Genomic DNA, 16,308 nt, shown 5'->3' with positions numbered 1-16,308 from the left:
GTTGTAGGCTAATTAGTAGGGCTGGGTCAAAAAATCAGTATCTAATATTAATTGATTCTCTTTTTTAGGGAACGATAACGATTCTTAAATCCCAAGAATCGATTGGTGTAACCAGCTTTCAGTTAAAAGTAATCGCCACCGTCTTTCCATATTCCACCATGTTCTTCCCTCAACTTAGACGAGTTTATACGTACCTCTCCCATCTCAGTGCGTGCACTCAATCGCTGTAGTGCCATTATAGTGGTGTTCAGTTTAGCACCATTCATGCCTTAGGATCAAAACAGGGATGAATTTAGAAACTACCAAACACTTCCATGTTTTACCTTTTTAAATACAGCTACATGAGTAGTTACACAAGTAAGTATGGGGACACAAAATAAACAGTGGCATAAAAATGATAACTATAATGTATTGTGCATTGGTGCTTTTAATATGATACAAAGTCTCAGGTTTCAATTTATGTCCATTGTATTGCAGTATTCAAACAATAAATGGCATTTTGGCACTGTTTAATCTGGAGTAACAGATCACAGATCAGATCAGTTCAACAGACAATTTTTACTGTTCTTATGTTTAATTTATGCTTGAATAAATCCATCAGTTTTTATGACAGCCACCATTTACATTTTTATATTTATAAAATATGCATTGAAGTAGAAATATTATTATGTAATTGTAATTTTTTATTTAAAAAACTTAATTGTGTAATTTTAACATTTGTATGCTTTAGTTTACAAAGCAGTCAGTTTTAACCTTCAATATTATAGTAATGTAGTACCAAATGACTTTAATGTATATTTTGCAGCATAAGTTTGGTAGTATAAATTTGGCAAGTACTGTACCTGATATATATCCAAAGTAATCAATATTGAATCAAATCGAATCTAATTGGTAATTTAATCGATAGCTTGTGAATGAGAATCAAATCGAATCCTGATATCTGTATCAAATCCCAGCCCTTCTATAGTAGTTAAAGGGTTAGCTCACCGAAAAATTTAAATTATGTCATTAATAATTCACCCTCATGTCGTTCCAAACCCGTAAGACCTCCGTTCACCTTCGGGACATAGTTTAAGATATTTTAGATTTAGTCAGAGAGCTCTCAGTCCCTCCATTGAAACTGTGTGTACGGTATACTGTCAATGTCTAGAAAGGTAAGAAAAACATCATCAAAGTAGTCCATGTGACATCAGAGGGTCAGTTAGAATTTTTTGAAGCATCGAAAATACATTTTGGTCCAAAAATAGCAATAACTACTACTTTATTCATCATTGTCTTCTCTTCCGGGTCTGTTGTGATAGAGTTCAAACCACAACAGTGTAGTGATATCCGGTTCGCGAATTAATAACTCAATGTATCCGGATCTTCTTGAACCAGTTCACCAAATCGAACTGAATCATTTAAAGCGGTTCACGTCTCCAATAAGCATTAATCCGCAAATGACTTAAGCTGTTAACTTTTTTAATGTGGCTGACACTCCCTCTGAGTTCAAACAAACAAATATCCTGGAGTAATTCATGTACTCAAACAGTACACTGACTGAACTGCTGTGAAGAGAGAATTGAAGATGAACACCGGTCATCTGGCGCAGCACCCCATCACTCTCCTTCTTGGTCAAATAGCCCTTGATGCCTACAGTGTGACTCTACAATTTTCATAGTCATGAAAATAAAGAAAACTCTTTGAATGAGAAGGTGTGTACAAACTCTATATATATATATATATATATATATATATATATTTGCAGTCAGGGTTTCAGATCTCAAAATTTCAGGTTTTACTATTCTTGTGGGGCCATTTAGTCCCCATAATGTAGCATAAACAAGTACATTCACACTCACACAGTATATATCATTTCTGAAAACAAGTCTTCATCTCATTCAGTTTTGCTTCTAAATTTTAATTTATTCATTGTTCATTTGACAGACACTTTTATCCGTAGGAACGTCACAATTTTTGAGCCAATTAAATTTGCGGTGTACAATTAAATGTAAGAACTGCAAAATTTTTGAGATTGAAATGCAAAAAATAACAATATGAGCAAACAAGAATACATTTCTTAAGAAATTAATCTAGTTGTAAAGACATTTATAGATAATTACTAGAAAACAAGATAAAAAAATATAAAATTATAAAATTATGAAATTTATTAGCAATATGTCTGCATTACATGTCCCCGTAAGCACACATGTTGGCAGAGGCAAAGTATTTACCCAAGTTATTTTTGGTGCGACGGTGTTCGAAAAATAAATCTGCAAAATTAATCAGCATTGGTACAATGACACCACTATAAAAACTGCTCTGAAAAAAAAAATGCAGCTCATTTAAGCACAGGTTATCATAATTTATGATGTGTATATGTGGAACTGAGAGGTTGCTCTCAAGCCGAGGGGTGTGTGTGTGAGTCGTGCACACAGCTCCCAGTGTTCCAGCATGAGACACAGCAACACCCACACGCACAACGCGATCCCTCACACACACACCTCTGCGCTCTCCGCCACGGCTATGTAAGCACTTTCTGTCAGCAAAAGCCTGGAAAGTCTGGCCACGATCGTTATGGATGATCTCGCTCGCTCTCATATGTTGAAAAGGGTCCGTTGACCCCCGCTAAATTAGTTAGATAATAAAGAATGCTACCAGCACTCGCTCACTCACCTTATTTCATAGTTGCACTCACTGTGCGGTAGACAGATGGATTGCCAAGTCATTAATCAAAGGCGATCCATTTTTTTTCCTTTTGCTTCCATAAATGAAAAGGCATTTCTTTATTTATTTAGTGTGACAGTTTGGCGGCACAGGAGGCCAATGCACTCATGTCTTATAATCTGCTTGTCAAAGCCAGTTAACCTTCTGAGGGAGAAATAAATACAAATTCTGCACTTAGCTTATCAACACGTGCAATGGCTCTATTTGTGCAGACTGGGAACTACCGCTGAACTTCACATAAAAAATGTTAAAACGCATTTAATGTGTTTCCAAAGTGGATAATTATGTTCTCACTCCTACTTGTTGTGATCCAAAAATTGCGGTTGACATCCTAACCTTAAAATCTGGTTGTGATATTCCAGTGTATGTAATCAAACTTGACTTTTTTCAATAGGGACCTAATTGTCTTGAGATTCCAGTAAGATTCTGTGTTGCGGTTTTGAGGTTACGTTATATCGATATCTAGCCAAGCAGGAAACAATCAGTGTGTGCATGTAATCACGTACTGTTAACAGTCGTCACTGTAGGGTCAAAGGGGCCAAGAGTTTATCTTCTTTAGGGACTTTTAAGACACATTATTCCTTGAGGGGTATAATAGTTATTTTCAAATGGAAAATCTGCCTTCCTCCCTCCTTTCCAAGCCCCTTCGGTGGAGACACATAGACTAGGGTTAGCGTGATTGCTCTCACGGTGACTCGCTCGCTCTGACGGCCACTTTCACGCTGTAAACAGCTTCTCAGCCAAATGGATTGTTCCGTCTGCACTGCTGTTTACACGGGGGGCAATTACGTGACGCTTAATTTCATGAAAACAGGGACGTCTGAAGATTGGCATCACTGAAATGTGGGCTGATATGGCTGCGCTTGAAGTGGGAGATACGCAGCTGAAATGTTCCAGATAACCAGTTTGTCGGTGGCCTGACTCCCCTGAACCCTCTCTTACACCCCTGAGGCTCTTTCACCCTGTCTGTCTTCAAATTTCCTTGTTTATTCCTTCATTCAGGATGTTTTTTTTGTTCTGTTGTGCTCTTTACAATGATATTTTTGTCTTGATGACAAGAGTGTTTTCAAGTAATCCTGAAGTGTTACTCTCCAGGGGATGATTAAAACTTCATAGTTCATACTCAAGTTAATGGCTGGGTTTTCTAAACAACTAGTCAGTCTTAAGGAAGCCAGAATGAATCCAAGAACTGACTAGAGTATGATTTTTTGAACTGACTAAAGTATGATTTTTCACACTGTTTTTCCATTGTAGGTCTCTCACACTATCTTTAGAGTTTTTATTGAAATGTTATTGTTTTCAGCTCTTTGTTCACCTTGACTCCATTTCTTGTCTCTTTTTTTTTTTCCAGACACATCAAAGTTGCAGAATCCAAGTCGTAAACAGTCAGTGTCCCGGAGCCTGAAACACCTTTTTCATTCTTCTTCTAAATTTGTCAAGAGTCTCAAAAGGTGGTATGAGCATATTATTTAAAAAAAAAGTAGCTGGCACTTCCAACAGATAGATTACATATTGGTGTCACATTAGTTTATTACAGTATTAGTAGCATGAATGGTTATTATTGTATTGCCATGCTTTTAGATGTGCATGAAAGTTATTTTGACCACATTAAATGTTTCTGTCCTCAGCCTTAAAATGGTCATTTGGCAGTTTTCCACCTCAGGTGTTTTTGACCTTCTTAACTGAACACAGCAATCAAAATCAAACAACAATGTCATGATTTTTTAAGAATGTTTTGAATGAATGATTAAGGGTCATATTTACTAACAGCCTGGACCATCGCAAACTGTCTTTTGGCATTAAAACGGTTTAAACTGTACTGTCAGGATGCACATTGATGAATTAGCGCTTAAAAGGCATGGACAGTTATTTTGGCACCTGACCTATGCATGTGTAGTAGTTTCCCTTTCAGATGCAAAATTTATGGGAGGAGAGTATTAAAATGAATCGCACAATGTGATTTACGAACATTTGCGTTCATGAAATTACTGGTATTTGCGCCATTATTTAAAGCTTAGTCTTAGCAGGTGGTAATTTGTGCTGCTCTTGGTAGATTGTGCTGGTCAGTATGGAAATGAAATGTTGCATCTGTGTTCTTTAATGTGCATCCTATCAGTAAACCACATGCAGAATTTTCTATGGAGTTGCGCTATAACACTAATTTGCCCTGTTTAGTAAATCTGGCCCTAAATAACTGTATTTTTTGCCTTTATAATGCCTTTATTTATAATTATCATTTATTTATAATTAATTGTGATATTAAATTATCAGTAAAAAAAAAGAAAAAAAAAGGAAATTTTCAATTCCGAAAACAATTTTTACAATTTCAACATTTAATGGCAAGAGTTGCAAAAACAACACACTTTTTTGTAAACTTTTTCTAATGAATAGAAAATAAAACATATTTTTTTTAATTATAACAATGTACTATAAAACTTTGTTTGCTTTGCTGTACTGCTAATTTTTAAGTTCCTTTGGTTTCTCTGCTAATGAAGATATATAAAATATGATTGTAATATTTTCTTTTTTATCTAAACGTTAAGAAACACGTATTACTAAATATTTTGCTGAAATATAAAAAAATAGCCTTTTTAGGAAACTCAGAGCCTATTTTGTACTCTATTCTTGGAAAATGCCAAGCATTATAGAATTGAGATTATAGCTGAATTCACCTTGTTCTGAATAGGTTCTCTTGGTTGTTTTTTTTTCAGGGGAGTTTATATAGCATCAGTATTTTACCATAAGGACAGTCTGCTAGTGACTAATGAGGATCAGATCCCCATAGTAGAGGTGGACGACTCATACAGCAGCTCCCTCATGCAGGACTTTCTGTGGTTCACCAAGGTATGCACAAACATACAGTCAACCGCGACATTAAGCAGCGGAGAGGTCAGCACGGAGATACTGCGCTAAAGTAACATGCGTTTTGTTAACGCTGAACTGAAACATACATTTTCGATGTTTTCGTTACACATCTCTTTGACAAGCGTCAATATTTTTGTCGGTTTCTTCTAAATGCAGCCTGTGGTCAGCTTAGAGTCCTAAATATATTCTGTCAAAGTGAACAGTCACCACACTTTTGACGTTAGGCCGCGCGTTTGTAATTAGCCCATCATTACAAGGCTAAAGTGGTGTGATGCAAGAAGCAGAGAGAGTCTTAGCAGAATATAGCTCTTTGTTTGATGGCCAAATACTTCTAGATTTTATGGTGAGATTGGAGGTAAAGTTATACACACAGAACGCGCCTTGCAGGATTTTAAGCGCTCATGTCCGAATCCAAATGTTTATTTTTCAACTTGTCTCCTAAAAGTGCAACGAAAAAATGAAAGTTCGTCAAGGCAAATTTTGATGTTGACTTGATAAACCTAAGTCTCCAAGTTTAAAATAGCTTGAAGGTTAAACAGTCATATAAACAGGCAGGGACAGATGGTTTCGTCTAGAAGAATGATGCACTTTTCCATCTAAAGCACCTTATAGCAGGGATGTCACCTAACTGAAGATAAAGCACTCTCTGGCATTCATGCACAGACTTTGATGTTGAGGAATTAGGTAAATAGTTTCCTCCAACTTCACAAGTGTGCGTGTGTGTTTATTTTGCAGCTGTCCTGTATGTGGGAAGACGTCCGGTGGCTGAGACAGAGCCTGGCCGTCTCCACCTCTTCCTCTTCCACTCTGCAGTCCAGACAGAAGATGCTGGCGGCTGCGGGCCAACTGCAGGTTTGCCAGCCCATGATGAGCCTTGCTAACAATTTATCACTCTAATGGGATCTGATCTCACTACAAATTGAAATTGAGTGGGATAATCTCTTATGTGGGATCCTGAGTGGAGTGTGTGCCTGTCTTTGTGTTTGAGCATATTTCATATTGCATAACAATTATTTTGGCCAACATACACTACTTAACTGCTTTTTAGTACAATAATGCATTATTTTCTTTTTCTTTTTGGAAACTGAATCAATATATTTTAAATGTTTCTTTTTACTTCAGTGCAATACCAATAAAATGTAAAAATATGACTTTGAGTTTAAAATAAATTCTACATTTTGAGATAATTACGCATCGGTCCAGTCCAGCGTTCCAGAAATATTCTGTGCTTTGTATTTCTGTTGTCATAAATAAAATCCATAATGATGCATTAAAGAGGACAGTCATATATGATTATCGTTCCATTGTAGTTTTAATGTCACACCTGAAATAAAATAAAAAACAAATTTACAATTGTTTTGTAGTGGACACCATGCATAGCATCAGAGGGTTAAATTCTTTTCTGTTTCTCTGGCTTTCTCTACATAGAATCTTTTGGGCACTCACAATTTGGGCCGAGTCCACTATGAGCCCATTAAGGATCGTCATGGAAATGTGCTGCTTGTGACAGTAAGGGAGATGGATAGCCTTTATTCCTTTTTCAACGGGAAATGGATGCTGGTATCCAAACTGCAGAGTCAGAGGAAGTCTCTATCTACTCCCGAGGAACCATATGCCCTGGACATCCTTCTTATAACCATACAGGTAACTACATGCTCAGTCCTGACTCAAAACATAAACTCTTGAGTCTTGAACCTTTAGTCTACAGAAATTGGTGATACTCCAAATAATCCACCATTCGTTTCTTATTCAGAAAATTAATTACATTTAAACTGTCATTGTAATTGTAGGACATTCTGGCCTATCAGAGACGAAGTCAGCACCGGCTGTCCTCAGGGCTTTATCTGGGCTACCTGAAGCTCAGCAGCTCTGTGGACCAGATCAAAGTTCTGGTTCCTCAACGTATGCCCAACATGCTCTGCCACACCAAGATACGAGACAACTGGAATGTGTCCAGGTTAGCAGTGTTCTTCAATGTGACAGTTTAATAATAATAATAATAATAATAATTTAGTTGCCACATTTTTTCTCACAATTCAGGTTTTTTTTTTTTTTTCTAAAAATTTGGAATAATTTTTAGGAATTCTGAGAAAAGAAGTAAGAATATCAAGATATAAACTCTGAATCACAAGATGTTAGTTCAGAATTGTGAGAAAACTGAATTGTGAGATTAAAGTCAGTTACCTATCGTATTATTTATTTTGTGGTAGAAACAAACAAACAAATAAACTGAATTGTGAGATGTAAACTCAGAATTCCTAGAAAAAAAAGGCAGAATTGCAAAATATAAACTGAAATATAATCAGAATTGCAAGAAAAAAGTCTAAATTAAAAAGACCAATTATCTTTTGATTATTTTTTTTTAACCCCATGGCATGAAATAAGCTTCCATAACAATTTCCACAAACTTGCAGGAAACTGACTTGGGATGTTTAAATGAAAAATTTAAATAAAAAGTAAGACTCTAGATAATATGTGACACAACAAATGAGAGAATTAGTAGGACCTGCTTTAGGGAAAAGAGAATATTCTGAATATATTAAACTAGTAAATGAGTGGGAATGTGTTTTTGGCATGCTTTTTTCCTCATATCATCCTGCATTTCGCAGTTCACAAAGCATTTCTCAGAAGCCCTTTTTTCTTCTTAAGTCTTTTTTTCATGTCAAAACGTATTGAAGATAAAAGCCCCTTGGTTTAAAAGCATTGGACTAAGACAATTAAAGCATGTATTCAAAGTTTGTAATTAAAGCATATAATTATTTAAACAATTTTTTATAAATGTTTCAGTTTTAACAAAGTACTAGTAAATGTATATGTACATCTTGACTCAACAGGAAAATTTTCATACAATCTAATGAATGTTACTGATATGGACGCGCAGTTTTCTACCTATTATAGTACAGAAGCAAGTTAATATGTCTTATTGGTGAAGCGAATTCGAGCTCTCCAGAGCGAGTGTACCTGAGAAGATTGAAATCTGCCTGAACTCCGTGTCGGACTCCCTCTCACCACAAGCTTACATAGTTTCTTGACACCACCATTTTTTACAGTCAAAACAAAACTGCTATTTGTTTTTGTTCGGTAAAGGAGCTATTTATTTATTTTCATCTCGGGTCATGGTGTTGACCTTGGTAGGTAGCTAGAGACAGGGAGAGTATTATCCTGCAGCTCTGTGTGGCAGTAAAACTAAATTTACTATGGGGCCGGACTGTGGAAGTCAGTGGGAGGTTCACACAGGACGATGCCCACTCACGGCTCGAGGAAAACCTCTGGAGCAAAGAAATTCTCCTTTTTTCCACCAACCTACCCCCTTGACGCTAGCCTTGAGGGTGTCCTTGAGTCTAAGACCAAATTACTATATTTTGCCCCGTCATCTTAACCGCGTACTGTGAGCTGATGCTTTTCATCCTCTCAGTTTTCATGAAATTTATAGAAAGTTAAATGAATTTTAAATCATTTTACCTCACTGTAAAAATCTGGGTTTCTCTATAATTTGCCAACATGATTTATGGATATTTTCACACAGATAATAATTTCAAACCTAATACAGTTATTTTTCAATTCTCTCTTCAATAATTTACAAATACCCAAGGGTTGTCACTTTCCTAGGTACCACGTTTTTGGTCATTAAACTAGTACTTTTCTTAGTTTAGCATGTTCATATTAAAAGAAAAAGTTGTTGAGTGGTTGGTCACACGCGTCACACTAAACCTTACTCTCAAAATCAGACCTGACATGCCATCCCACTAGCCTTTGGAAACCACTCTATCGAGGGCTCTTCTGGAAAAAGTAATATAGAGCTGTGTGTATGTTGACTGAACGCGGTCTCTTCCCACCCAGGGATGAGTGGGAATGGCTGCAATCACTGTCTGGCCCTGTGGAGGTGGAAACAGCAGATCAGGCCACAGACTGCATCCTCTTCTCTGAGATCCAGACGGCCATTAAGGGTCTGCTGCACCAGCTCAATCTACCTCTCCACCAGGTACTGCAGTCTACTGGACACGTCTGTGGAACTTGGTGAAAAGCACCACAATCATCAAAAATGAAAGTTTATCAATATATATATATTTTAAATGGTTAAAATATTGCTCAAGTTATTAAGGGGTTATTTAGTTGGCATACTTACAGTAAGTTGTTTGAAAATTTAAGTTTAAAGCTTATATAAAACTAGTAATGGAAAAAATGGGAATACTTTATGACATGGATAGATGGATGGATGAATTGATGAATGGACAGATGGATGGATGGATGGGCAGATGGATGGATGGATGGATGGATAGATTGGCGGATGGATGAATGGGAAGATGGATGGATGGATGGATAGATTGGTGGATGGATGAATGGGCAGATGGATGGATGGATGGATAGATTGGCGAATGGATGGATGGGCAGATGGATGGATGAATGGATAGATTGGCGGATGGATGAATGGGCAGATGGATGGATGGATGGATGGGCAGATGATAGATAAAGAAATATGGATAGATGGAGGGGATGGATGGATGGATGGATAGGCATGTGATAAGCAAACACTTAAATTGATAAGGGGAAGATGGATATATGGATAAACAAATGGATGGATGGATGATAGATGGATGGGCATATGATAGATAAAAACATGGATAGAGGGGATGGATTGATGAATGGATGGTAAGAGGGGACAGATGAATGGATGTATGGATAGGCAGATGGATGGACAAAGACGTATGGATAGAGGGGATAAATGGATGGATAAATGGAAGGATGGATGGATAGCTGGATAAATGGGAAGGATGGATGGATGGATGGATGGATGAGCAGATGTTAGACAAAGACGGTTAGACAGATAGAGGGGATGAATGAATTGATGGTTAGATGGAGGGGACAAATTAATGGATGACAGATAAAGGGATGGATGGAAGGACAGATAGATAGATAGATAGATAGACATAGTATAAATAGATTGTGCTATACTATACTATAGATACTAAAGATAAATTGTGGTTACCATAGTTTTGTAAGAGTAACGTTTTGTGTGTCCTACTGAGTTTTAGGAATTTTTGCTCACTACTTAGTTAAGGCATAACATTGTTACCCTTCGACCCCTGTGGGTTAAATTCTGTGTGTGTGTGTCTCTGTGTGTCCCACACAGGCCAAGCACTTCCGTCTCTACACACTCGAGGTGCTGGAGCTGGGTCACAATGTGTCCTTTCTTCTGCTGCTGCCCGCCTCAGACGACGTTTGCTCTGCCCCGGGACAGACCAACCCCTACACACCACACTCGGGGTTCCTCAACCTCCCTCTTCAAATGTTTGAGCTCGGTACACTGGCTTCTGTTTCAACCCCTACAATATTAGCTCAGTTGGCCTTATAAAAATCCACAGATTCCTCCTCCCTCTGCCCCCAGTCACACTCCCTCAGGACCTCTAGTAAATCAAGCAGACACACACACATGCAGACACCAGCGGGGTGGCGGTGCACACCACGGCTAGCCAAACAGCCACCCACCCCCCTCGCTGAGCCCAGACTGTGTAAAATAAGGAAAGGTTAAACAAGAAATCAATATTATAATTCAATAAAATCTGTTTTAAAGAACTGAATATCATTTTCATTCAAATAGCATGGTTTGTTTTCAGTGTGCTTGTATGCTTAGCAGTGGTGCCAGTTAGAACACTTAGTAGCTTATTCAGCTGCTGTTGTGGGGAGAGTTTCAAACAACTTTTTAAACGTTATACTGTGAGGTAGTTTCAACCCAAACACCATACACTTGTAAACCACCCACAGATTTCCATTACAAAAACGTCTTTTAAAAAGATTTGTCAGTGTTTTTTCAGACATTAATGATAACCTTCCTAGGGTCTCAATTTCACGCGCACACCATCCAGTAAAGTCAATTAGAAAAATGCAATAATATCTGACTATCTGACTGCCCTTATGTGACCAGTGTCCATTACTAAATGTGGCATTATATTATTTTTTGTTTCCCATGTGCAGTTCACTTCTGCTCATATAAGGAGAAATTTATCAGTCTTTACTGCCGGCTGTCCTCAGTGCTGGACCTGGACGCTCTAATTACCCAGCAGGCTTTCAGAGAGGCCATCACTGACTCAGAGGTGTCCACAGCCAAACAGAGACACCAGCACATATTGGACTACATTCAGGTATGCTCTGTGAAAAGTAATGTGATTTGTAATTTTTTTTTGCGTTCCCTTGCTCCAAATTATACGATAAACAAAAAATATTTCTCTGTGACACTTTCTATGAAGCCCTTATTTATAAAACATTATAAGGGTATTCTTAAGGCATTATAATGAATGCATTATGCATTATAAAAAACATATAATATGTTATATCATTTCATGAATATTCATAACAACAATTATAATACATCATGATGCTTACATATTTGTGGTTATAAGTTAACACAATGAACTCCTATTAAATCTACTTCATTTACAGTATAATGGACTGTATCATGTCTTGACATTGTTTAAGATCTGCACAGTATCTTACTACAGTTGAGAGTGGTTAGATGTTGAGTGTTATTAGAGTGTTTTCTGTGAAGCAAATGTTAATTAATTGATGTGAGCTTAATACTCCAACTGAAAAAAAAATGCAATGTTTTATATGGTTATATTTTATTTTGATATTCCCCGTAATCAGTCGACTGTAAGCAACTTTCAACTACATGCCAACTAACTCTCAGTAGGGTATTAGTATGCTCAAGAATGGTAGAATCTAGTATGGTGAAATAAGTTGATGTACTTGCAAAGACACTTATAGTCAGTTTATCTGTTGGTTGAACATCAAAATAAAGTGTGGGCATATATTTACAGTAGCAGACATACTAATACTCTAATGACTGCTAGTTGACATGTAGTTGCAGATTTACTTATCAACAGCTGTCTAAAGGGTACCATCAAAACAATCAAACTAATATTACAATACAAATAGTTCAAAGCAAATGTGTCATATTACACATTCATCTGATCTTATGGCTGTTTAAGAAGACATTTATTATTATTATTATTATTATTATTACTACTACTTATAAGTAGTCTTTGACCGCTTTAAGTAAAGTAGCATCAGAAAAAATGGCAAGATATGAGACTTATAATACCTTATAGCTATGAGAAATATAATCCGTTGTAAAAGTGGATGCAACATGTTCATTGTGTTATAAATCATCATACTCTTATAAGCTATAACCACAAATAAGTTATGAATTTAACTGTTGTTATGAATATTCATGAGATGATACAACATATTATACGTTTTTTTTTATAATGCATTATGCATCCATTATAATGCCTTAAGAATACCCTTATAATGTATCATAAATATGGGCTTCATCGAAAGTGTTACAGATATCTCTTTCTAAAATACATTTTATATAATATAGTACAGTATTTTATTGAATATTGTATGTGTGTGTGTATATATATATATATATATATATATATATACTTGTTCTTTTATTTTATTTCTCTTATGTTCCAAAGTATAAGACAAACAAAAATATTCTTCTTTAAAAATAATATTTTTACATATATTTCCAAATATATGTAATCTCCAAATAATATTTTTACATTTTTTTTTTTACAAAAACAATACCAAGTACTTAATAAAGGGTTGGACTCATAAATATAATACAAAATAATAATTGGTCGCCATATGCAAACAATTGTTCAAGCTAAATATCTGATTTGAACATTTGAACAATTTTCTTCTAATTTCTTCACTTAAATCTCACTCTTAAATAGATGTGTGATAAGATCTGTGTTATTTTGTGTTGTAGCGTGTTTGTAGTCCAACTTGTTGTTTGTCTTGGAACCATGTTAGTTCAGGAATCATTTGCAAATGAATCTCCATTGTGATTGGTGCACTCAATGTGAGCCCACTCTGCACATCCATCACAACAAATCCATTTCCTCCCAATTTAAGTAATTTGTTGCACTGCAGGCATTTTGCATCTTCGTTCTTAGCCAAGCTTAACAGTGTTTTTGGTGGTGCTTTTGGTATACAAAACTGATTTTAATCAAAATAATATGCTTTTGCATTTACAGCAGACATTTAAATACTACTGATCAATAACCTTGAATAAATGAGAAGTAAACTACTGTACTGTTATTAATGTTTTAGAAATAAGTCTCTTATGTTCACTAAGACAATAATTTATTTGGTCAGAAAATGCAATAAAAACAGTAATATTTTGAAGTTTCCATTTGAATATAATTTAGAAAATGATTCAGAAATTATTCTAATATGCTGATTTGGTGCTCAAATAATTTTTTTTATTTATAAATTTAAAATGTATTATCAAATTTGAAAACAATTGTGCTGCTTTAATATTTGTTGTGGAAACTGCTAATTTTTTTTCTTTTTTCTGGAATATACTGATGGCATGAGGTCATTTCATACTTATGTCAATGCAATGACTTCATTTGTCAAAATATACAGTATGCATAACAGTATGCGCAACAAACAGGTGCTTAGGATAGTGCAGTGATGGTATTTTTTTGCTATTTTGTATTTAAAAATTGTTTGTGTACTATCTGAAATGATGCTTTACTGCTTCATTCCCTTTTATTAGCCACATTCGTGTTGTTTCAATTACAACTTTTAGCAATACGTCATTCATGTTTCAATCCTGAGGATCACATGTTTATTCCCAGCCGCTTGGGAGTGTTGGAAACATCAAACTACAAAAACAATTTAAACTAATAATCCAATTAGGATACTTTATTGATGTCATAAAGCATAACTACTAGACATATAAACTGTAAAACAAGTTGTTTTTCTTCTGTCGAAATTTCAATAACAGCTCGGCAGACTCTCTCACAATTCGACTTAAAAGACAGGCGTGTGTTAAGCGTGCCGGTCTGAAATAATCCCTCTCCGCCACCCCGGTCTGGACGATTAATTGAGATTGACCACAAAACCACAAGAGTGTTTGTGTGATGTCAGGTCCAAGAGGCGCTGGAAAAAAGCAGCACACTGACCACAGATTACACAGCGCCTAAGAGCGTCGAGGGGAAAAAATAATATCGATCAATGAGTGTGACTGCATGAATGTGTGTGGGGCTGAGCAATGTGGCATCAATTAGCGTGAAAACCTTAATGTTCCAGGAGGCAGCGAACCAGAAAGAGCCATGTCTGTGGCACGGTGGTGTAAAGTGCTTTGTGCTCCGCTCTCGTGCGAAAGGGCAGGGTTATATCGCTGTGAGGTCCTCTGAAAATAGCAAATGACAGAGTGCAAAAAATGCGTGTTTTAGATACATTGAGACTGAGCTTCCATGACACTCAAATGCAACTTTTTGGCTTTAAGTTGGCAGATTTAGAAGTTTGCTGCTATATAATGTGAGTTGTTTTTTTTAAATATACCTTCAGGTTAAAGCAGCCTGTCTCTCATTTTTTCAAAATATTTTGCATCAAAATACTGTTGAGTTTGATTTTACAGCCTTTGATGCATATAAAAACGAGAAGCATTTTCTCATCTCTGTTAACAGTCAGGCCTATTCATTTTTTCTCTCCTAAATATGCATGATTATATGGTCAGTTGCATTTTATTATTCCCATTTAACATAATTTCTCCATGCAGTCCACGGCCCTATTGGAATGGCTGACAAGCAGCCTGTCCATGTTGGATCTAGTCTCTACAATTTAAAAAAACTAACATTTGCCAAATATTTTGCATCAAAATACGGTTGAGTCTGACTGCACAGCCTTTGACGCACATGAAAGGGAAAACATTTTCTCATCCCTTTAATAATGGTCAGGCATATTCATTTTGCTCTCCTAAAAATGCTCAATTATATGGTCAGTTACATTTTATTATTTCCATTTAACATGATTTTCCTCTGCTGTCCACGGCCCTATCAGAACAGACCTGTGATTCATTTTTTGGGTTGAGAGCTGCTATATTGGAGCACTGGGTATGGTATAAGCCACCCTGCCTATTTATTATTTTCCCCTAATTTGTTGTAATATTTCCCAGCCAGCAGCATTAGCCAAACATTTATTAGTTGAATTAGTCTATTTCACAATTTAAAAAAAAAACTTTATTATTGCCCTTGTCATACTGGAGTCCCCTCTTTGTCGTTAGAAGCCCAGCATATTTTCCAAAGGAGTCATCCTGTGGTGTCAAAGCTCATTCCCATAAGCTGGATCTCACATGGCATTTGCTAGAAAGAGCTCAGATTGCAGAGTGTTTTTATTTTTTTTTCGTCTACCCTGCTTCATTTTTGTACAGCCTTTTTCCTTCCAATTTGAAATAAGCTCCTTGTAAATACAATTGCTATAGTACGTCCCAAGGATGGAAAATATGAAAGTGGTTCTTGTGAAGATTCACTGCATGGAGGGTTAACGGCTCTGATTGAAAACACATTTTACCTCTCATTTCGCTTCTGCACACTAAATAGGAGCAATATGTACAATTCAGTTCTGACGTGCTGCGATTGGTGAACAGAGGAAGATGACACAAAATAAATTATGATATTAGTCACGGTCATGCCCCTTCAGACTTCACAGCAAGTTTGCCGTGGCCTCCTTTTGAAGCTTTTGTGTGATGCGCTTTAATGGTTTGAAAAGCTTTGTGATGTTTGTGGGGAAAACGCTCGCGACGTTTGTGTGGGGGAAATACCGCATTTCTCACATTGAAAGCTGCTATTTGCATTTATATTGAATCAACATTTAAATAGCACCATTTAGTTTTAAAGCTTTAACCTTATTTTTGGCATTTCCAATGAAATAACATTG

The 16,308-nt window shown here is 36.3% G+C and overlaps 1 protein-coding gene across 2 annotated transcripts in view; it reads left to right on the top strand.

Moving 5' to 3' along the window:
* The window catches only part of LOC127969576 (ankyrin repeat and fibronectin type-III domain-containing protein 1), a 77,688-nt gene that overhangs the window by 54,631 nt on the left and 6,749 nt on the right, over positions 1–16,308 (top strand). For both annotated transcript variants that reach the window (XM_052571640.1, XM_052571639.1), the window contains 8 exons: positions 4,058–4,157; positions 5,418–5,550; positions 6,307–6,423; positions 7,000–7,215; positions 7,362–7,528; positions 9,412–9,553; positions 10,703–10,871; positions 11,545–11,711. In XM_052571640.1, the coding sequence (XP_052427600.1) occupies positions 4,058–4,157; positions 5,418–5,550; positions 6,307–6,423; positions 7,000–7,215; positions 7,362–7,528; positions 9,412–9,553; positions 10,703–10,871; positions 11,545–11,711 (1,211 nt within the window). The remainder of the gene's footprint in view (positions 1–4,057; positions 4,158–5,417; positions 5,551–6,306; positions 6,424–6,999; positions 7,216–7,361; positions 7,529–9,411; positions 9,554–10,702; positions 10,872–11,544; positions 11,712–16,308) is intronic.

This window comes from Carassius gibelio, chromosome B12, assembly GCF_023724105.1.
Source record: "Carassius gibelio isolate Cgi1373 ecotype wild population from Czech Republic chromosome B12, carGib1.2-hapl.c, whole genome shotgun sequence".
Classification (NCBI taxonomy): Eukaryota; Metazoa; Chordata; class Actinopteri; order Cypriniformes; family Cyprinidae; genus Carassius; species Carassius gibelio.
The sequence above is the reverse complement of the archived record's forward strand: the minus strand, read 5'-3'. Positions and strand labels throughout refer to the sequence as shown.